At 40.9% G+C, this 24,162-nt stretch overlaps 1 protein-coding gene across 2 annotated transcripts; it reads right to left on the bottom strand.

Annotated features, from left to right (window-relative positions):
• Window positions 1-918: 918 nt before the first annotated feature.
• On the bottom strand, window positions 919-22,333 carry LOC131849441 (TBC1 domain family member 15). 2 transcript variants are annotated; one of them, XM_059199519.1, is made up of 10 exons: window positions 22,130-22,333; window positions 19,704-19,893; window positions 17,869-18,288; window positions 16,563-16,731; window positions 15,826-15,922; window positions 14,690-15,106; window positions 12,884-13,071; window positions 11,285-11,411; window positions 10,506-10,704; window positions 919-2,532 (listed from the first exon to the last, which is right to left on the bottom strand). In XM_059199519.1, the coding sequence occupies exons 1-10, from the start codon at window positions 22,166-22,168 to the stop codon at window positions 2,516-2,518; spliced, it is 1,863 nt and encodes a 620-aa protein (XP_059055502.1). In that variant the 5' UTR covers window positions 22,169-22,333; the 3' UTR covers window positions 919-2,515. The 2 variants fall into 2 exon arrangements, with proteins under 2 accessions (XP_059055502.1, XP_059055501.1); XM_059199518.1 differs by having other exon boundaries at window positions 2,441-2,532; window positions 10,421-10,704.
• Between the last annotated feature and the right edge of the window lie 1,829 nt (window positions 22,334-24,162).

The following is a 24,162-nucleotide window of genomic DNA, read 5'->3' as shown; positions in this document are numbered from 1 at the left end:
AGTCTCGTCCCGATCGATTAAACATTGACCAAGTTTCATATAAACTTTCATTTTATCTCCTTGGGCGTAGAATTAATCAATATCCTTTCTTAGCGGATGCCTACGTAATAACATCTACCTGCATGGCAAATTTCAGCCCGATCCGTCCAGTGGTTAGGGCTGTGCGTTGATAGATCACTATGTCAGTCACCTTTAGTTATATATATTTAGACAAGCAGAATCATAAAACTAAAAATGACAATTGCACAAAAAAATTGTCATTGTTTACAATAATTTAATTTGACCTTAAATTTTTGGTGTCTAATATCCAACTGCGATGCAAAATAGACAGACGTTCATCAAGTTTTCCTAACATTTTATGTGGTTATGGAATAAAAATTCTATACAGGTACAAAGAATTTTAATACAATTGAAAGAAATTATACAACAATAATGTATAGGCACGATATAAAACCACGTGAGGCTTTAAAATCACAATAAACTAGTTTATGTGCAAAAATAACACTTAAAATTTTATTAAACTTATAGAAAACTAGTTACTTTAGTGAATTAAAATGTTGAACATCATTTAAATTAGATATTATTTGTAAAGACAATAAATTCAATATAATAAGTCACTAAAATAAAGCAATTCAAATGTGTTTGAAGTAGTTGGCATGATGTTGACATCTTTTAGTGGTAAGTTAACAAATTGGCAAGTTTTTGTGCATAACAATGTAGTTATATATTTAATAAGTTCAAAATAAAAATATATACTTATAAACAGATGTTATTGTAGAATCTTTTTCTTATTTTAAATGCACTTTTACAGGCAATATTGCATTTAGTTATACATTTCAAAAGTAATTATAACAAAAAGAAGACAATAATATGGTTATATTAGAGGTATTTTAAAAACACATTACTATTTTAATAATTCGATACAAAACTATGAGTTAAATGGGATATAATAACGGTAAGTTATGTCAAATGCACGTGAAACCAACTGTTTCAGACGAGACTGAGAAATGTACTGAAGATTTAATTACAGTACTAAATATGAAAATACAGACCATATAAATTTCACTGAACTTCTTTAAAGAATAATAGTCGCCGTTCTTTTTTTCTGTTTATCCTTTAAAGGAAAGGGAACTGGGCCCATACAGCCATGTCTGCATGCTGTTGATGTTATAAATTTCCTTATTTTATATGTTTTCACGAGCACGACGTCCTTTTTAACTTATTGACAGATAATAACCGTCAGTTACGGTTGAATCCACACTATAAAAAGATATAACCTAATACTACACATAAAACTTTTAATCTGGATGAACGCCAATACAACCATAATGCATATATTTCTGAACGAGTTGAATCAATACACAAAACGAAAAACCAACCAATTGTCAAAGTTCTTTTCGCTTCAAACATATGTAAACAATATACATTAATTCTATCGCATTATTTAAAACAAAACCGCCTCATTCGTGCTTTTAAATTATAATTTAATACATCTTTTGAATTAATATATTGATATGCTAGAAATAAATCACAAACCATAGATAAATTAAAAGTAAATCACTTTACATGTAAAATTGACATGTCATATTAAAAATATCGATTTTGTTATCACTGTTCAGTCGATTAAATCCTATACGAATTCAAACAGCACCAATGTCTTTTTTTATTGCTTTTAATGGCAAGTTGATTTCTCACCTGAACGAATAGTTATACCTGTCCCTTAGAGAAATGAATGAAATTATCGAAATAAGCGACATATTTATATCAGTGTAAAGTACAAAATCGATTAAACAATTATAAAATCGATCAATACAAAAGGAAGAATAGCTTAGGAAAATGCAAAAAGTATGACTTTCCATAAGGTACCACTTTCTTCAACATGCAACAAATTGCCGAAAACCGAGTCAATTTTTAAATTTGTACTATTCAAAGTTTCAAAGATTAATTTCTTGCCATCATAAAAAATCGTATTTTAGGGTGCTTAAAGAATTGCATTTATTCTATTATTACACATTGTATAATTTTTAGAGGCATAAAATATATGATTTTTTGCTGTTTGAGGTAATTACAAAGCTGCCAAACGATAAAACAATATACATGTTATAGAATGTCTATAAACAAACTCAAGTGACAAAAAGTGTCCAGTTACACATTACATGTAACAAACAATTATTAGTATATTATTCATTATTACTTTGTCATATATATAGAATAAAATGAATCTATGCAAACAATATCGGCGGGTCAATGTTGTAGGGTTGCCAACCTACACTATAATAAAATATTATACATTTGATTGGAAGATGACAACCCCTATTATAAACATGTAAAGTTGTATATTTTAAATAGGCATCCATATTCAAATAGGATACAATCGACATCTTAAAGTGCGTTATATATAAAAATATAAATCTATCACTTCGCGTCCAGTCTATGTGTTCAAGTTATGTACAGATGGCGCCACTAGGCAAGCAGCGTCCACAAGGTTTGTGTTATTATGGTGATTTCTATTCCATTATATTCGAGTGTAGCCTGAAAATATAAATATAAATTACAATAAATAATCACGAAATTAAGTGATGTATAAGTGATTCATATATTATTTCACATGCTGTAGAGGACAGCGTGAAATAACGTAGAATAAGATCAATAATAATGTAAAATTAAAATACAACGCATAATATCATATAGATAAGTTGTAGAGGACAGCGTGAAATAACGTAGAATAAGATCAATAATAATGTAAAATTAAAATACAACGCGTAATATCATATAGATAAGTTTAAAATAATGAAAATGATACAAACAGTATGATATATGAAAAAACGAGCAATAATGTATGTAAACCGTATTTAGTTATGTAAATATAAGCTATATGATTAAAATAACTATAACGAACTAGATATAAGTAATGTTCCTGTTATAGTTGTAGTATTTCACTATTGTTAAATGTGAAAATCGGTGTAAGTTAGAGATAATTTACCTTGTATTTATAAGAAATACTATTGTGATGATTATGTATGTGTACTTTTAGATAGGGAATTATGCAAAGTTCACATGTAAATAAGAATTATAAGGGGGAAAACGTGTTACAGAGGTAATAACATCGAAAAACTCCAAAAGTCATAATGAAAATTAACTTTAGAATCGAGCTAAAAACACGGAGCTCGCGATAAGGTATTGCCTCCGGAATACGTAACCAACGAAATTTGTATGAAAAATTGTCGCTTTCCAGTTTGTTGCTTGTTGAGTCTACCGTTGGTCGTGTGATCCTCTGTGAGACTCCGGTTCGCCGTCGAGTCTCCAGAGTGAGCCCCGCAACTGGTGCCCACTTGCGCAAATTGTCGAGAGCGATACAGTGCGTAATCCAACTACACAAAGTGTACTTTGTTTAGTGAGAGAACGCGCTAGGATTGTAGACCGAATTTGTTGGTGCAAATTCGTCGCTGCAATCCAACTGCGATTGTCACCAAAGTGACTGCTGCCCTTCAGGGCCACAACCCACCTTCTTCTTAGAAGGTTCGCAGTGGGGTTCCAACCCCCACACAACCCTCTCCAATCCCGCAGGTGTCGCCTCACGGGGAGGACAAGTGCACCTGCGTTAGATTGGTTAGGGCGCGGCCTGGATTTTTCAGGTCGTGTCGTGTCCCCAACGCAGGAGCAGACCCAAGAGCATGTCCCAACGGGGAAAAGCCCCTAGGAAACCCCCCGATAGGGGTAACCCACGCACAGTAGTGCGTCGGGACCTCACGGACCCGACCAAGCTCGTCCCCACCACCGAGTTGGGGACATTCCACGCTCGCCCGGGAACCAAAGGTACCCCCCCTGCCCTCGCGGGAAGCGGCAATGATGCCGCCGACCGGGAACAAGGCGGGGGGGTAACGGGAGCACAACCTGGCCCCTCGAAAAGGCGCACGCCGCCGTCGCCGTCGTCGCCGGCTCGAGGTGACAAGAGGAGGGACATGGAGGAGTCCCCCCCGTTCGACATCGACCTAGAGAGGTCGCCTCCGAGGCCCCAGTTCCGTCTGGTGGACAGGAGCAACCAGCCCCTCCCCCAGACAGGTGCAATGCGGCGATCGCCGCTGCTGCCCCCGCGCTCATCTTCTCCCTCATCTGGAAGCGGGGAAGAAGAGACAGACGGGTGCTACTACGGCGACGCCCACTCGTCACCGCAGTCCCCTGTCCCCACACCCCGCGCCTCGCCCCGCGCCTCACCCCGCTCGTTCACATTGAACCGGGGTGACTTTGACGTAACGTCATACGCGGGCATTGCCAGTGACCCGACAATGGAGTCAGTCCCGCCGCCCGTCCCCTCACCAAGGACGAGGACTCCTTCGTCGTTTGCGGCGATAGCAGCAGGACCGTCGTCCTCAACCGCCACACCGGCGGCAGCACCGGTCGTGCCAGCCCCCCCCCAACTCTCGGGAAGCGAAGGGCCAGCCACTGCGGCGGCTAAATATCCGCCTATAGTGGCTGAGAGGTTGCCGAACTGGACCCGCCACTTTGCGAATCTGGCGAGAGTCCTGGGCGAGGCACCCAACGCCCGCCCCTTCAGCACGGGATTCCGATTTCTCCCTAAGTCGGATGCGGTATTCCGTGCTATACAAAAGTACCTGGTGGAGGCTAGCGAGAGGGACCCCACCATAAGCTGGTACTACTACAGCTTGGCCTCGGAGCTACCGACCAAGGTAGCCATAAGGGGCCTCCCAGCGGACACCCCAATTGATAGCATAGTGGAGGCCCTGGAGCACAGGGGGTTCGGCGTGCGTTTGGTGCGCGGCATTCCGGCGCGCCGCGGCCGACCCGGATGCATATTCCACGCACAGCTGGACCCCATGGCGAAAGAGGAGCTCGCTCGGCTATATGCCGTCACAGAGCTCCTCTGCATGCGAGGTGTGGTCATCGAGGCGTGGAAGCCGGCATCGGTGCTCGCGCAATGCCACCGATGCCAGGCGTTCGGGCACGCCTCGACAAATTGCCACCGTCCACTCAAATGCGTCCGCTGCGCGGGTGACCACCTGGCAGCGGACTGCGACCGCCCGCGGGACCACAAACCGACCTGCGCCAACTGTGCCAAGCCGCACACTGCCAATGACCGCAAGTGTGCGGTCTACAAAAGAGAGGCCAGGCAGAGGGGTATCAAACCCCGCCCCCCTCTCCCACAGACGAATACAATTGTGCCTAGGGCGCAACAGCGGCGCGGCAAGCCCTCCGCGAAACCGCGCACATTTGTCGCCCAGGCCCCCCCTCCCGTTATTACGGTCGAGGAAGCCACAGACGCCAACCTAATGGCGCCGGCAAACGAACCGACGCAACGCGGCGTCGGAGCCGGCACCAAGAAGCGTCGCCGCCGTAGGCGTGGTAAGAAGAGGACCGGGGATGAGCCTGTCTTGGCATCGACGCCGGTCCCTTCCCACCGCATCCCAGAGGCGGACAAAGCGCCTCCCGCCCCACCCGCACCCACGGTACAAACAAGGGGCCCGCGAGCTGCACCGCGCCGCCGTCAGGCGGCGCTACCGGCACAAACAGTGCCGACAGTAGCCGCCGATTCGCGAGCGGTGGACGCGCGAAATGCGCCCCCCGCACCCTCTGTGACGCGACCGGCACGTAGAGTGCCTGCGCCCGCGCCCAACACACAAGCGCCCGTCAACAGTGCATTAGATATGCTTATTAGCCTGTTGACGGAGCTGCTGCTCGCGCTCGCAGCCGGCGTGGACATAAAGTCGGCGGCGACAAAAGGATTGGCCAAAATAAACCAATACACGAATGGCCAGTAGGGAGCTACGCATCGTGTATTGGAACCCCCGGGGAGTGAGAGACAAGATCCAGGACCTCCGTCTCCTAGCTCACACCCAGGACGTACACATTATACTCCTGGGTGAAACGAAGCTGACAGAAAAGGAGACGTTGAGGGTGCCTAATTACCACGTGTACAGACGCGACGAAAGGTCACCGGCGGGCAAGGGGTACCGCGGCACAGCGGTACTAGTCCGCCGCGACGTAGTACACGTGGAATTAGAGCGCCCCGAGTTCCGCGTCATGCGCACCATAGGCGTGCGCATCAATGTCGACGGCGCGGAACTGAAGGTCCTGGCAGCGTATCGCCCCCCGGTGCCTGAATTTTGCCCCTCCGATATCCGGAACGTACTGGATGGGAGGAGCCCTACCCTGCTAATGGGCGACCTCAACGCGAAACACACGGCTTGGGGTTCCCGTCTTGTTTCGCGGGTAGGTCGAAGGCTCCTCCAGGATTCCCAAATCCACGGGTACGAGGTGTTGGGCCCTGCACACCCCACCCACGTACCCACGAACCCGAGACACAACCCAGACGTTCTGGATATAGCCCTGGTACAGGCTGTGCCCTGCCCGGTGACATTGGAGGTGCTGTACGACCTCGATACGCAGCACCTCCCTGTCCTAGCCACGCTTGACCTCTCCACCACCACCACATCGACGAGACCGTCGAGGCGGCGGATGGATTGGCGCGTTTTTCGCGCAGAACTGGAGCACTTGCACCTCGACGGCGACCTATCAACGCCCGAGGGCATAGAGGCCGCCTCCGTCTTCATGACGGAGCGAATTCGCTCCGCCACTGAGGCGGCCACTACCACCGTAAACGTGGCTTCTCGCCGTCGAGAGGAGCTGCCATACCATCTGCGCGAAAAACTGGCGCGAAAGAGAGATCTCCGCCGCCTATGGGCTCGCACCCGCTGCCCGCGGGTCAAGCGTGAGCTCAACTGCCTGGCTGCGGAGCTGTCGGAAGGGATGCGGGACTGGCGTGGCTCCTCCTGGGAGGCCGTCATCTCCCGGGCGGACGAACACGCCACCACCCTGCACGCACTCAACCGACAGCTCACCAACGCACGACCCCCGTCTGCCCGTTGCTGGACGAGACGGGCAGACGTTGTTACGCAGCTCAGGACCGGGCAGAAATCCTGGCACAGCACCTGGAGGGGCAATTTACGGCCAATCCCGTCGCCGCCGACGCACCACGCACTGTCGTCGAGCACCACGAGCGAGTCGTACGTCGCGTATGCGAGTTCCGTACCGCTCCGTCGCCGGACGTAAACGAGGTGAGCTTCGTTTCGCCCGGCGAGGTAAGGCGGCTCGTCAGCCGCCTGCCGAAGCGCAAAGCGCCCGGAGCGGACGGGATCAGCACCGCAGCGCTCGCACAGCTGCCCCGTAGAGCCCTAGTATGTCTAGTGAGGCTCTACAACGGCATACTCCGGACCGGCCACTTCCCCAACAGCTGGAAGTTGGGTAGAGTCATAGTCCTCCCGAAAGCCGGCAAGGACAAACGTCTGCCGGCAAGCTACCGGCCCATCACTCTGCTCTCGCACGTAGCAAAGTCGTTCGAGCGCCTTCTGCTCCGCCGCTTGAAACCGACCCTGTCGCCTCGCGACGAACAGTTCGGTTTCAGAGGCGGACACTCGACGACTTTGCAGCTGACGCGCGTGCTCCACCACATGGCTGTCGAGCACAACCGCGGCCACTACACGGTCGGCGTATTTCTCGATATAGAGAAGGCGTTCGACCGTGTGTGGCACGACGGTTTGGTGTCGAAATTGCTCGACACCAACACGCCGTCAGCATACGTGCGAGTAGTGGACGCTTTCCTCTCGGGCCGGAGCTTTTACGTTTCGGTCGAGAACTGTGACTCTACCACACGCCCAATCGCCGCCGGAGTCCCGCAGGGCAGCTGCATCTCGCCAGCGCTCTACGCGACGTACACAGACGACATCCCCACCTTGAGGGATGAGCTCCGAGAGGGAGAGAGGGATGTCGTCCTCGCTCTATTTGCCGACGACAGTGCCTTCCTCACGTCGTCTCGCCGAGCCTACGCAGCCGCTCGCAAAATGCAGCGGCTGTTGGACCTGCTCCCCGAGTGGCTGGATAAGTGGCGTACCACCGTTAACGTGGGTAAAACGGTGGCGCTGCTTACCCGCCCCGGGGGCAAATATCCGCCGCCCCTCGTTTTGAGAGGCCAGCCCATCCAGTGGGAACGCACAGTGCGTTACCTAGGGGTGGAAATCGACCGGTCGCTGCGTATGACGCCGCAGGTAGACCGGGCCGTTACCCAAGCCAAGGCTGCGCGCGCTATGCTGCGACCGGTCTTGCAATCCAGGCTGCAGCTGCGGACGAAGGTAGGCATTTATAAGACCTACATTCGTTCGCGGCTCACATATGCCGCCCCCGCATGGTACGCACTGTGCTCGGCCTCACAGCGGCGGAGACTGCAGGTCCAACAGAACGCCGCCCTCCGTCTGTGCACAAATGCCGGACGGTACGTCCGTAATGACGTGATCGCCCGAGACCTCAAGGTCCCATCGGTGGAGCAGTTCGTCGTCCGGTTGACGCGCGCGATGTTCTCGCGCGCGGACAGCGGGCGCGAAGCGCACCTGCGCGACCTCGCCCCTCTCCACGCGCGCCCACCGGACGCCACTCGCGCGCTCCCGCGCGACCTACTCTCCACCGAGTGATCACGTCATTTACGTGACGTGGCGGCGTTAAGCCGGCTCGGCGAGCGACATAATGATTCCTGCCACACAACGCCCACAGGCGGCTGCTGAGAAGCAGCCGCCCTCCGGCCGGCCGGCAGGTCGGCCGGTAAAAGAACGACGCTGGGGTGGTTCACCCCAGCAGAATGCCCGGGCAAGGAGCGCAAGCTCGGGGCCCGTACCCAGCGGTCCAGTTAGGACCAGCGGACGACCCAATAATAATATGAAAAATTATTCCAGTACCAGTTCAGTATATTCCTACGCAGTACAGTATTATATATTCAGTTCAGTAGTTCAGTACGGTCAGCAAGTTGTAACTATCAAGAAATTAAACCAGTGAAGTAACCCTGGGATTTTATTTACCGGCCATAACACATGCTCTTAATTTTTTTTTCACACAGCGCCATCTAGACCCAACGTAAGCTAGCTAAAGCTTGTGTCATAGGTACTAGATAACTGATACAAATACACAGATATTTTTTTTGTAAACCAAACATCATACTCATGAATACAAATGTTTGTACCGTGCGAAAAATCGAACCCACGACCATCGGAAGCAAGGTAGTGTGCTAAACTGCCACCGAGGATTTTTTTTCAAAGTTCATACTTTCCAGAGACACTTTTAAAATTTATAAATTATCAATAACTCTATAATTATGCCCATATTAACCCATAGACATCTGTCCGCCATTTTGCAAGGATAATTATTTAAAATGGCGCTAAAGTACGCATGATTGAAGTACGCGGGAATTCGCACACTGTCGACGCGTGCGGTGTTTTCGTTCTTTTAGTCTACATTTACATACACATTGTTTCCTGCTAAAAGCCAATTCGCGCGTGAAAAAGCAGCTAGTGGCAGTTTTCTATGCACACAATACAGCAATCAATACTGTGCGTATACTAATATATTAGTTAAATTCACAGGTTTCATGCAATTAGTTACTTCATAACTGTAACAGTTAATCCTTTGTCCTTTGATTTAAAAATGTCTGATATGTATGTATTTGTTAATATTTACAAGTTACACTTTAATTCCTTTACTATGAAGCAACATATTACACAAAAATTAAAAAAACAAACGTGCGTGCAAATTAAATGATATGCATATTTACTATGTCGATTTAGTTGGAATCTTGCCGTGACCAAAAACCTTTGTGTATCAATTTGTATTTCTGATTAATTCTCAGGTGATGGAAATACAGATAACAAACACAAATCCGAGGGACGGCAATAGGTTTTGTATATTTGGATTCAAATATATGCAGCAAAATGTGGGAATTCTAGCTACACTGACGGTATTTTTTTATAATGCATGACAATGGAATGGTGCACCCGCTTGCGCTAACGGTTTATGCTGGCGGGACACAAGTGGCATGAGGTCAGGTCAGTTAACCCATAGTGGTAAATCCACATTACCAACAATCTCCATTCCCCCCAGACAGTAACATTGTGATTATCATCTTGAAGGATGTAGCGGATCAGTTATATTGACTAATAACTCCATTGCTAGCAATGTACCATGTCCGATAGACCTCCACGCGGTTCCCCCTGGAAACCAAGTGATCATTACAATGGGCCAACTGACCTGACCTTATGTTCATCGTAACATTCCCCACTGGTGCACCGCCACCGAAAACGGGTGGACCATTTTATTATCAATCGCTCCCCCTGAAAACCATCATGTTAACTTGACAATTGCGAAGATGGGCTAACGGACCTGACCTCATGCTCATCATATCATACTCCACTGATCAACCTTGGAATCCTTGAAGTCCCTGCCGTTAACCTTTAGCACAATCGGGTGCATCATCCATTAAAAAATAGGATAACAAATATATGTACATTGAAATACAACTATTAAAACAAGCCAGATTAGTATGGAAACTACAAACGGACAGACAATTATGTAAAATGGTAATCACCGTGCTTAGAAATTCATATCTAATCCTCTCTGATACATAACTTCCTCCATGTCCGTTCCACTTGAACCGTTGGTGTCATTCGTACCGTTAGCTTGTGTCGAATCGCCTTCCGTGCGGGTTGAATCGCCATCGTCCGAGTGGACCGAAGTTCCCAGTGGGGTTAGACCGATGATCACTCTGATCTGGTCGGTGAGGTGAGGTGCAGATATGATCTGGTGGTATATCCCTTCTGCTGAGCTCAGCACTTTGTCTACATCTAAGCGCATCGACAGGTCGTTCACATGCTGAAATTATTATAATGTACATAAAAACATTTTACTACTACTAACTTTTTCCCAAGCTTCGTCTGCAGGATTGGAATGAATTAGAAAATAATAGTCATTATATACATTTTACAATATACTAACTTTTTCCCAAGCTTCGTCTGCAGGATTGGAATGAATTAGAAAATAATAGTACTGTCAATTATTTTGGCCGAAAATAATATTATGATACAATTTTATGCGTATACTGTTTTGTTAAAGAGAACAAACAAAATGAACGTTTTTTATCATATACTATGAACCTTATTTGCCACCATCGTAGTATAAAAAAATGTGATGGTAAATGGTTACCGTTGTGTATGGACGGACGCCTGAGACACCAAGAGTGTCGCGTGCGCTTTACCGACTCTTAACAAGAAGAAGGGTATATTAAGGTTAATATACCCTTCTTGAAAAACTCCCTGTTGTAGCCTCTATACAATAATTCAGTCCCTTTCATCATAACAAATTACTAATATTCCAAAGTTACTGTAGCAGTAAAAATGCTGCAGCTGTATTTTAGTCAGTAAAAATGACTAATGTTATGAAATTAATGACTTACCTTTAAAATTTCCGTGAAACCGTAGTCTTTGCTTATGAGTACCTCCTTCTCTGCATCGAGTATAGCGACACAAATAAATAGATGAAAGTTAGAACATGGCAACCCCGTCCATAGTACTTCCCATAGCCTGCCAACAAAACACATTCATTAGTTACAGGCAATTGTAAAGACAGCCCCGGTGACCTAGTGGTTTAGCATACCGCTTTACTATCCGATGGTCACGGGTTCGATTCTTCGCACGGTACAAACATTTGTATTCATGAGTATGATTATTTGAATCGGTCTGGGTGTTTTCTATGTATATTTTGTATTTAATTACAAAAAAATGTATTCATATCAGGTGGCAGAACACCGATAACACAAGCTCTGCTTATGTTGAGACTAGATCGCGCTGTCCTGAGATATTGTTATTATTACTTAAGGTCCGGGCGCCCGGCCGCTTATAGTTTTACGTTTCTGACAGGTTGAGATCGACCAATCAACTGTTTGTTTTTGTAGTCATGTGACCAAATAACCTTGAAACAGCGCCTATTGTTGTGGTCTGACTTTAAAAACTATTGTCTTTATATTGTTAAGTAGTCAATAGTCAAACAATTTTAGTCCAAAATTAATACGTTTATTGTAAGTTGGAATCATTATTAAATTTTTAATGTTATCATTCGTTAATAAAAAGATATGTATTTAATATTTTGCCGTAAATTGTACGTCAGTTCAAAGTTACATCGCCCATTCCATCCCGACCTGTCTGAAACGCAAACTCTAAGCGGCCGGACTGTGTGTACATTATATACGGTACATTTTAAGTATAAGTTAAAAGCCAAAGGTATATTAATTATGAAAGAGCCACTTTCACTACTAAGCAACTAGTACTCGTACCAACCGATTTGTCAAAGTAAAAAACAGTCAAAGTTTGTAATGAAGAACGCACAAAGAAATAGAAATAGAAATAAACTTAATATAAGCACTTTTGAATAGTCACATTTTTTGTTCTACCGCTCATTCGGAATGCAGGCTCATCACAAGAAGAATGAGCGAGAAACTTGTGTGTTGCTCTTTTAAATAAATATTGTTTTAATTAGATTTATATTAACAAGGATTAGGCATGCGACAATCAACATAAAAACCGCTTCGCAATTAATCTCTGTTCTGTAAAGGTAATAAAACTACATAAAATTAATATAATATTTCACACTCTTCCATGTGTTTGACACGCACACAGCCAGAAATCAGAATTAAGTCGAATCTCGACCACTGAGTACCCAGGCGTAGCTCTTACCTGCTATTCTGTAAGCATCACTTACGAATTCGAAAACGGACTCGGTGAGATTGTACATTCGTATTCTGTACAACTCGATTGCGACTGCAGCGCCACACGCTTGAGAGCGGGATGGTAATACAGGTCGGTTCGATGGAAAGGACGTTTTTTGGTTCGGCCGTTTAAAAAATATTTATCAACAAAAGGACAAATTTACCATCAATCAATGTATTCTCGGAACAGTGTGCAGTCCAGAAGGTGCAGACCAGGGACGATGCTTAAAGGTTAGTGGATATTGCGTACTTTGGTTATCCCGAAGATTATTGCCACGTATGATTTCTTACCTCATAATATCCGGGTGTGAGAACTCCCGCTTGAACCAGACGAGGAGCCACCTGAAGCAGAAGTACATGTTGCCCGAATCCTTCGAGGCGAGATGCTGCGCGAGGTCCGGACACGCGAACATCAGCAGCTGTTGCAGCTGGAGCAGCTGGAGTTTCATGCCCGCTTGGTCCAGGTCGAAGTTTGTCGCCTGTACACAAAGGCAATATGCATTGTACGTATATTAGGGAGCTCCATAAGCGTAACCGAAACTATCGAATCATCATCATCTGCTTTTTCCTTATCCCATTTATTTGTGTTCGGCGTAATATGTTTTTCGCTTCCATTCATCCCTGTTCGCAGTCATCTCGTTATTTACTTCCTTTCTTACCATATCATCTTTCACACAGTCCATCCATCTCTTTTTCAGCCTTCCTCTGCCCTTATAACCATCCACATTCATATGTAACACCTTTCTTAAAATATTATCCTCATTCCTACGCATTACATGTCCATACCATGATAGACGATTACTCTTCAACCTCTCTGACACCGGTGCCTCTTTCATACTTCCTCTAATGTATTCATTCTTTATCTTATCCATTCTTGTCACACCACACATCCACCTCAACATTCTCATTTCAGTTGCATGCAGTCGTCTTTCATCCGTCGCCTTTACGGGCCAGCACTCTGATCCATACAAGACAGCAGGCCGGATCATGGTCTTGTAAATTTTCCCCTTAAGCTTAAGGGGAATACGCGAGTCACACGTCGTTGCCGTAACCTGCCGCCACTTCATCCATTCTGGGTTAATTCTATGCTTTATGGTTCTGTCTAATTCACCATTGCTTTGGAGGAGAGAACCTAGATACCGGAAATCGGAGCAGATCGGTAATGGAGCTCCAACTCCAACCGAAACTATCGGATATCCGATATAAAAAGAATATTCAGAACCGTAACCGAATCTGAAATAAAAGTTTCAGATAATATCGGATAGGGGCGGAACCTAATTGTAAACGTCATGTAACCATTTTATTGGCTATATGTATTTTACTTTTGAAATTCCTTAAAAAATTAATATCCGTAACCGAAGTTATTCGAAACTAACGGATGTTCCGAAATAATGCCATATCTACATCCGTATCCACATCCGGTATAATAATCATTCCAATATCCTAAACCTATCCGTATCCGAAATTTCATAAACATAACATCCCTGATTGTACATATTATTTAAACGGTATATTACCGTAATATGTACAATTTCAGTAGTAATAATAATATTCAGTGTACATATACTAAAGGTAGTGGAATTAAAAAAATAATATAAATCTAATAAGTAGTGAAATGCAGTTCCGCCTAACACCTAATTCGATAAAATATATTCATATTGTAAATAGAACCTTAAATTGAAAGAAATAAGTAACAATTAAAAATATAGAGTATACTAGCTGACCCAACAAACGTTGTTTTGCCATATAAATTAAAATCGCTGTTAAAAAATAGGGGTTGGTGATAGAAGGGTGAAAATTTAGGGTTGTATTTTTTAATGCCACAGAAAAATGTATTAAAAAATTAAACAAAAATGTTAAGGATGGACAATGCTTAGGGTTATGAAAAATAGGTCTATTTTTCGAAAGCGTCAATAAATAATTATAAATAAATACATAAAAATAAATAATAGTAATCGGTTTCTATTTATTTACTCAGACCTACTAAATATGCATATAAAATTTAATAAAAATCGGTCAAGCCATTTCAAAGGAGTATGGTAACTAACATTGTGACACGAGAATTTTATATATATAAGAGTTTTCACAGTAACTTACAATCTTCTCCATGAATCCAACGAAGCACCAGAAACTGTCTACTTCATTGTCCAAAAGCAACAATAAAGGTGCCAATATATCGCTCATTCCTTGTACGTAGCCCAAATCAAAGTTGTACATGACGTAAGTCATCAGTATATCCTGGAGAGTCACCAGATTCTCATTATTATCACCAGCGAAGTACGGGTGCGTTCTATCCGTACGATTCACATCCTTTTCCACCAGACTCTTCCTGTCTCTGTACTCGGTGAATCTGTTCTCTTGACCTTCCGTCATGGTCCTCCATTGCAGCTTCATGCAGTAATACTCGTCTGTTTTCTTCTTCTGAAGAGCTTTCACCTCAGCATGAGTCATGTGCCATGGGTAATAGTCTAGAATATATTTCCACACATGCTTTCTTATGGAATGTGCTACACCCTGAAATATTTGCAATTAAATCTCATCATCACTAATCATCATCACCATAACCTACTTTACTAGATGAGGATAGTAGGTTTACTGTACCTATTGCTGGACACATCTCTCCCCTAATAAAAGAAGACGCTTAAGTTCTTATAGAATGTGATATACCCTGAGATATTTGTAAATTTCATCATCACTATTAACATCATATACTGTACTAAATGAGGTTAGTAGATTTTCTATCAACCTACTGTTATGCACCTGTCTCTCTTAAAGAAGAAGTTTAGGTTCTTATAGAATATGCTATATCACAAAATATTTACATTACATTACATTTTATCATCATCATAACGTATTATACAAGATGATGATAGTAGGTTTATTATCAATCTACTGCTGGGCTAATGTTTAGGTTCTGCTAGAATGTGTTCTACCCTGAAATGTCGAGACGCCGTTATAAAATCAGGCGCCGTAATAACAAACATTTTTTTTTCAAACATTCTAGTGATGTTGGCCGCAGCTGACCTTTATACCTTCACCAAACCATAGCACGCGAGTGGAAATGGCACTCCAAACCCGCGGAAAGGCTTATAGAGCGGCTGAAGGCCAACTGTCTAATGGATACACTGAGACACCGCCAGGGATTCGAACCTCAACTCAAGCCGTTGTAATTTCGATCCCCGTTTGAATTGGACGGAGGATCGATCGGAGGATAGTATAGAAATATGACTTACCCCTCTAAATATGAGTTGCTTCACTCCCTCTACCTCAGCGACGCGACCCAGTGGGTCCTGCAACCCCTCCCACTTCTCCGTAGACAATGGTGTGCTTCTATAATGTAATAAATTTAAATTAATATCCATCAGCCCCAGCTTCATTAAAAGTTTTGGTTTATTTAGGTTGAATCATAAAGAAAATAAATTATTTTTTTATCACTTATTTCTTATACTATTACATTTTTTATTACTTGTTATTGTGTAATTATTAGTATAAAAAATCTATTCAAAAGAGCAACACACAAGTTTCTTGCTCATTCTTCTTGTGATGAATCAGTGATAGAATAAAAAATATAATTATTCAAAAGTGTTTGTATTGAGTTTATTTGAATAAAGATTATTTCTATTTGTATCAAACATTTTCGTGCATGCAAGCCTTGGCCTGTAAATTATAATATTAATTTACACAGTTAAGCAGAGCTTGTGTTATAGGTACTAAAAAATTGATATAAGTAAGCGTTATTCAAGAGAACCACATTGTGGAATCACCTTCCAGCAATGGTATTTCCAAACCGATAGGATATTGAAACATTCAAGAAAACCTTCCATCTTAAAAGGCCGGGCAATACACTTACAATTCCCCTGACGTTATAATTCTCATGGGCGGTGGTAATCACTTACCATCAGGCGAGGCGCAAGCTCTGCTAAGCTCTAAAAAGAATTTGTTTCTTGCATGATCAGACAAGCACACTCACCTAGGAATACAAGGCCTCGGTGGCAGCGTGGGCTTAACGCTGATGACCTCGTACTCATCACTCTTGGTGACTGAGTGGGCTTCTTCAGCCGCGACCATACTCTTCGTAAGCAGGTCTGCTACATCTTCGGAAACATCGCGTTTGCCATTCGCCTCATTGCCGTAGTATACTGTACAATTTTAAATTAGGCTGTATTAAATTTAAACAGAATGAATCAAGAATATTAGAACAAAATATTGACACAACAATAATGACATAAAAAAAACAACAATTTACACACATTACAATACAGTAATGTGGACATCCAAAGCAATGTCTATGCATTTATAAGTTGTCTATTACCCGTAATACAACCTATTGACTATGCTTAGCTTGGAACTAGCTGATATGTGAATTGCCCACAGATATTATTATATTATGAAATCTTAGTTCACCGAAATGACAATGCACGAATAGTATCACGGGCGTCATGATTACGTGATGGCCTTGGTGCTATCCTGTGATGTATATATAAGCGACAGTTAGCTTGAGTGTACCGTCAGTTTGTCCGGAATATAAAATGCCTTAACTAAAACACATTATAGTCAAGTGGCAAAACTTATATACCGTTTTAAATTTGACGCAGTTATTATTTATACATACAATTAGGAAAAATCCGTTGGAACTACACCAACCGAAAGGTACATCAGAACGCCATTATATCCCAATTATATGGTCTGTTTGGGTTACGAACACTGATTAGACTATTTGCTTTTACAATAACATATGCTGGTGAACACTCTATTCTTCCAAATTTAAATAAAAAAATTAATCTGTATCATTGTAAACATGTACAACATTTATTTGAAAAGAATACGAGCTAGAAACTCAGCTGTCAGTTCTTCTCATCTCGAAATCATTCCGAACTGAAGGTAGATGTGACATATCATAAGAGTCTGTAATAGACCTACATGAATAAAGATATTTTGAATTTGTTTTTGAAAGAATGGTCAGGGAGGCCATTGAAATATATAAACATAAAAATTTCAATCGGGAAAACGGCTATAATGTATAGGCTATATAGGCTCTCTAATGCCTGGAATCCAGTGATTAATTACACAAAAACAAAAAACGCGTTCGCAAAAAACGATCAGAATGAATATCCAGCTTGTTTCAATAGTAGCAACAAATGAAGATGTGAGAACCTAGAGAAATCAGACATATTTGTCACCCCATAAAAGATTTTATTTACCACCTACCCGTGATCAAGGCTGTTGAAACACTGCTGAAATATAGGGAACTCAGTAAACAACGTAGCAAAACTTACCAATATTTGTGAGTTTCGAAAATGCCTCCATTGTAGTTTCGTACGGTCTCTCCTTCAGATTACTCACTATATTCCACACTACATCGGTAGTGTTCTCTGTAAATAAATCCAACTCTGTGAACGAGCGATTCAGTGCTCGTGTTTCTTCTGTCGACTCCACAACCATATAGGTATTTTTGTCACGGCTCGATCTCGCTGTCTTCACGTGATTCTTCAGATATGCTACGAATATTTCCGCATTGCCGTGTTGGAAGTAGAACGTCGACTGCCACACACCGAGTTTACAGGAGAAATTCATCTGTTGGTTTTTGTGAGTGATACGAAAGCTTTGGAGTTCCTTTAGTGGTATTTTGATGATGCGTGCTCGAGCCGTTGCGTAGTCCGCTGTTAAATTATCACTCAGGGTCCGTTGACGACGCCCTGTGAATGTAGATTACAGATTAAAATTGACTGACTGACTTTAAAAAAGGTTCTCAATACGACTGAGTTCAGTCGGGGTAGTATGTTATCCTCTTCCACTGATTCCTATCGGGCGTCAAATCTGTTTTTATTTGTTTCGGAGAATGACCGAAAAAGATGATATAATATGTATATCTTTTTTTTTCGGTGATCCTCCTTCTCCCCAATTTGTGACTTAACTAATTTACTCATATTATAGCAGTTCGTAGCGAAGTGGTTATCGCCTCACCACTGTGGGGTTATGTATGATGTGATGAGGTATGGCTACTTAATATATTGTTTGTTGTAGTATATAGGTAGTGAGTATACCGGTGAAATAATTGTTCTATTTATTGAACACTAGCTGTACACGCGACTTCGTCCGCGTGGAATTTAACTTATTTTTCTTTCATTTATTTTTCTAAAATAAAGGTAGCCTAAGTTACTCCTTATTACTTTAGCTACCTGTCAAAAAAAAATCCATCATAATTGGTCCAGCCGTTTCAGAGATTAGCCGGAACAAACAGACCGACAGACAGATAAAAATTGTAAAAAATGTTATTTCAATATTAATAGTAAGTTTATTTGGTAGTGTGCTACATGGCTTATTAGTAACGCGTACATTTGACGCGGAGTCGGGACATAGGCTGACTGTACACTTAACTTAAATCTATGTTATCTGGAGAGGTAAACTAATGTAAAGTTCTCAAGTGTTGGCAGAAATATTACAAATGTAGGCACAAGATTAAACCTATTTCCAACCGACTATAAAAAATGTTCTCAATTCGACTGAGTTCGGTCGGCGCAGTATGTTATCGTCTTGCACTGATGGTGACTGGTGTCTGATGGTGACTGATGACTGATGGTGACTGGAGACTGATGGTGACTGGAGACTGATGGTGACTGGTGACTGATGGTGACTGGTGACTGATGGTGACTGGTGACTGAAGGTGACTGGTGACTGATGGTGACTGGTTGACTGTTGTCAAATCTAAGTTTATTCTCTTTTTAAACTACCCTCTCCCTGAGTGCCGTTTGTAGGGACTGATTTACTTTTATTTAGTTACTCAACCAGTAACATTTTTAAGTCGAAATATGTGAGTACAAACTACCAACTGGCACTAAAATATTAGGGCCATATATAAAATATTAATATATAATATTATAAACGCAAAAGTTTGTAAGTATGGATGTTTGTTACTCTTTCACGCAAAAACTACTGAAAGGATTTTGATGAAACTTTACAGTATTAGAATAACATATAGGCTATACTTTTTATTGAAATTTGACGCGGGTTACATAATAAATATCAATAAATCTGATTATAGGCTACATAAGGCTATAATATATCGGCTATAAGGATAATGGTAGGCGAAAAGAGAAATAAAAAAACTTACTAATGGTATTAACAAGCGCCCAATCTTGATCTTGGGTGGAATCTATAGTTATCAGGTCATTGGGTCGCCACTCAATACTTTTACTTGCATCTGGATTTTGTACAATGCACAACATTCCGATTGAGTTGAGTTCATTAACTGGTCGACCCAGGCAGGCTTTGAGAAGTACACCATCTTGTGTGAAAAGGTCCTGGAACATATAAATATACAAATTAAAATATTTTACTTAAAAATTATTTGCAATTGCACTGCATTCTTACAAATTTAATTTAATTTAAACATAAATCATGTCATCTTAATAATATTATAAACGCGAAAGTTTGTAAGTATGGATGGTTGTTTGTTTATCTTTCACACAAAAACTAATGAACAGATTTTAATGAAACTTTACAGTAATATAGCTTATACATCAGAATAACATATAGGCTGTAAATTACACGCGTGTGAAACCGTGGACACAGATAGTTATGAATAAAAGATTAAATTGGTTGAGATTCGAAGAAAAACTATTTAATATTTATCATAATTTCATAAGTACCCTCAGATAAATTAACCATACAAATAAATCAAACTACTCATTATTTACACACATAATGATGCTCATGTATAAGTCATTTGATGGAGGGTACTGGTCATCTTGCTCCACAGTGACTAACCAACTTGGAGCAAACTTTTCCAAAGTTAATTTCAATATATTTCAGGCATATTGACATTCAGTATCTCTCAATCACACATAAAGGCAAAACGAGATGAAACAAATATAAAATTCAAAGTCTGGATTTCCTACTTGGCAGGAGATCATCTCTGGAGAATAAACTTTTTATCTACAAGGTTGCACTCAAATATGGGGAAGTGCCTGTCACTAGAATATCGTAATTCTCCAAAGATTTGACATCAATTGCATCCTAAAGTGCATCTTAAAAGTTCTCTCCATTGTTCACCACCAACGCTGAGGTTCACCACTTTGCCAATATCGCCACAATCAGGGAAGAAATTGGGAATACAAGCATCAAATATAAGGCCTGCCTTGCTATTCACCCAAACAAATTAGCTCAGAAGTTTCTAGCCAACAACCCAGCAAAAAGATTAAAAAGATCAAATCCTTGAGCTAGATGAAAGATTTCCAGCTAGCTGAAACATGGGGACCTTGTCAAAGGATAGAGATCCTCCCACGCCTACTACCAACAACTCACCTGCTTATAGTACCAGTACTGACAGCAGATACCCAGCTACCAAAAAAAAAAGAAAAAGTGTCTCTCAATGTATGACATTGATGAAAACACTGTTAAAAATTTGTGGTAGGCATTTAAAGTAAAGTAAAAGATATTTTGAATTATAATTATCATACAAAATGGTAAGATATAGTAAAAATTAACAAAGAAATATTATTACTCAATATTCCTTTTATAGGAACTCAAAAATAATATTTTACAAAGTAGGGTAGTGTAACAATAACAGCTATCTTACCATGTGCAGTTACTAATTTTACATTTAATAATTGCTACATTTAAGTTAATATGGTTATTAATGATTTAATATATTATAAATTTGGTACAGCTGAAATACTAAGTCACAGTTTGAAAGTCGCAGCTACTTTTAAGAGGGAAATGACACTACAATGAAATAACACTTTGCACCATTCTACAGCACACTCGTATAGTAATAATACTGTGTTGTGGCTGTCAATGCCCACCTCCTTAAGACAGAAGTGTTAGCATTCCAGTAGTTTATAATAATAAATTTATTTAGTAAAAGGCATTATTTCATAAGAAATACTAGAATATATATTAATAAAAATATATAATACACAATAATGAGGGTAGGTAAATAATGAAAATAAATATAGGTAATGAAATCCCCAACCATCAAATACACATAAAGTTATATTTTAATAATTAATGAGTATGTGAATTATTAAATCTTTCCTAATAGCAAATTATATAATAAATATACATTTAATTAATCAAACATAATACCCTTTTTTAAGAAATTGTTACAAATAATATACTACAAAAACCTTTCTAACCTCCACCTGCCACGTAAAATAAATATATATAGGCAATAAAATTCACAATGCAACTAAAGTAATAATTACAATAAAGTTATTTTTATGATAAATAAGTAAATAAATATATCAAATAACACATATATTCAATATTTAAAATGTTAAATACATATCGAATAAAATGAAGTATTTATATACGGTTCATCACCATATATATTTTAAATCAGAAAAACATCTATGTATGTTTACTAGACTTTATCAAGACTAAATAATAAAATTATGACGCAATTTAGTAAACAATAAACAGACAATTAAGCCGACAGTCAAATTAAATGCATATATATTCAACAGATTAATGGATTATTGAACTACGAAATAGAAAAATACACAACAAAGCTAATAATATAAAGTAAATAATTACAGTCTGTTCAGGTATTTCCTCTACGGAACTAGACGACATTTTTCCGTCCGCCGCACCCAGTAATATGCACAAGGGATGAAATCAAAATGGAACACAAGTATTGTACAAAATAATCAAATTTACACCATATTTTCAAGAAGCTTTATAAATTATTTGTAGGTACAGCAAAAATAATTTGACATGAAAGGAATCCATTCATGGACATTGTTTGTTTGGTAAAACAGGGAAATTATAATAGGGATCCCCTTTAAATTATCATGAAGTACCCCGAATAGTGAATTTAAAAATAGAATAGTAAACAATGGTAAAATTATTATGCAAAATATAAGACAAAGAATTTAATATTTTATTTCAAATAATATTATAAATAAATATTTTTAAATACGCGTAATTATAAGATTTATTAATTTGCTAATTATTCTTAATTTTATGGAAATATGATCTATATGGCAACATTAGATTAGTAACGTCAGTGACTAGAGTCGTTCCGTTACAAGCATATTTCAATTAAATAAGTAGTTGGAATGAATTTAGCCTTGTACCATGTGACTTTGTTAATCTTAATCTTTATGGAATGAAATAAATAAATAATCCTTGTTTATCATTCTCTATAAAATACGATATATAAATCCGTTTCATTTGATTTACAGACCAATCTTTCGTTATTTTAATGCATAATGATCATACTCGTGCGATCGGGGTATTGCATGTCCGTGATACTGTTCATTAATATGTAAAAATAAATAAAATTGACGTGTCTGTTTATAATTTCAATTTAACAGCTTTTGTCTCAATGCAAATGATGGCATATAATTACATCTAAATCCACTCCATATTACTAACAATCTACTTTCCCCGATTTTGAGTATTAGCTGTGGTATCAGGGTCTGTCGACACTATTAATGTGCCAAAAGATGGCACAGAATGCAAAATGCTCTTCTGGCTTGGCGGCCTAAATGAACAGTTGACAATCCGTGAGTACGCAAAGGAAACTTATTAAACAGTCTTTATTAAACAAACTTAAATAGTTTCAGACGTCCATAGGCTACGGTAACCGTTGCAATGAACCATGTCAGGTTGACTTCCACGTGGTTCACCCTGGACCCATCGTGAAAAATTCCTGGCGAATGTCACCATGGGCTAAACGGACCTGATCTCATACTAATCTTATCATCCTCCACTGGTGCCCCGCTAGCGTAAACCGTTAGCGCAGGCGGGACCACCACTCCATTGTATATATGGATACCGCGTTACCGTGTTTAGCTGATTCCAAGTACGCCGCGAGAAGGCGGAAGACGGTGGAGTAGGAAACTAATAAGTGTAGATATTTTAGGAACTGGGAGGACTGAATAAAAAGAAATAGAAATAATCTTTATTCAAATAAACTTAATACAAGCACTTTTGAATAGCAACATTTTTTATTCTACTACTCCATCGGAATGCAGAATCATCACAGAAGAATTAACAAGAAACTTGAGTATTGCTCTTTATATTTGTTCAATCAGATCACATTGTCAGCGCTATGAATTTTAAGTTAGATTTTTCGTACAAAAACGTTTCTACAAAAATTTTTCTCTGTTCAGTTCAAAGTCAAAGCGCCTGGTTTTTTCGCGCCAATATCAAGCTTGTGCATTATTTGTGCTCATATTTTTTTTGTCGTTCTTGCTACTTAGCAATACAGGAGTCCTACAAATTGTTCTCTCTCTGCCTAGCCATTTCTCTTTTTATTTGGGGTCGGACTACAAACAGTTTCTTTAATTTAATTTTTACCATAAAGTCGCTGTGGAAAGTTCAGAATAGTCTCCATTGCTAAGACGTGATCCATTGGTTTACTCCACAAGGTCCCCAGCGGAAACTACATCTATGTAGTTTCCGCTAGTTTACATTATCTGTGCTGCAGCGGAAAATTCCTAGTCAAATCTTTCTATATTACCTTCCCCTAGATGTCTGTATACCTTTACTGGCAGCGATAATCGATAATCGATAATCGATGATTATTATCCATTAAAAATGCGTAAATTATCGTCATTGAT

The sequence above is a fragment of the Achroia grisella genome, unplaced genomic scaffold, assembly GCF_030625045.1.
Source record: "Achroia grisella isolate CSIRO2021 unplaced genomic scaffold, CSIRO_AGI_Agris_v1 utg642, whole genome shotgun sequence".
Taxonomy (NCBI): Eukaryota; Metazoa; Arthropoda; class Insecta; order Lepidoptera; family Pyralidae; genus Achroia; species Achroia grisella.
This window is presented reverse-complemented; position numbering and strand designations above follow the sequence as displayed.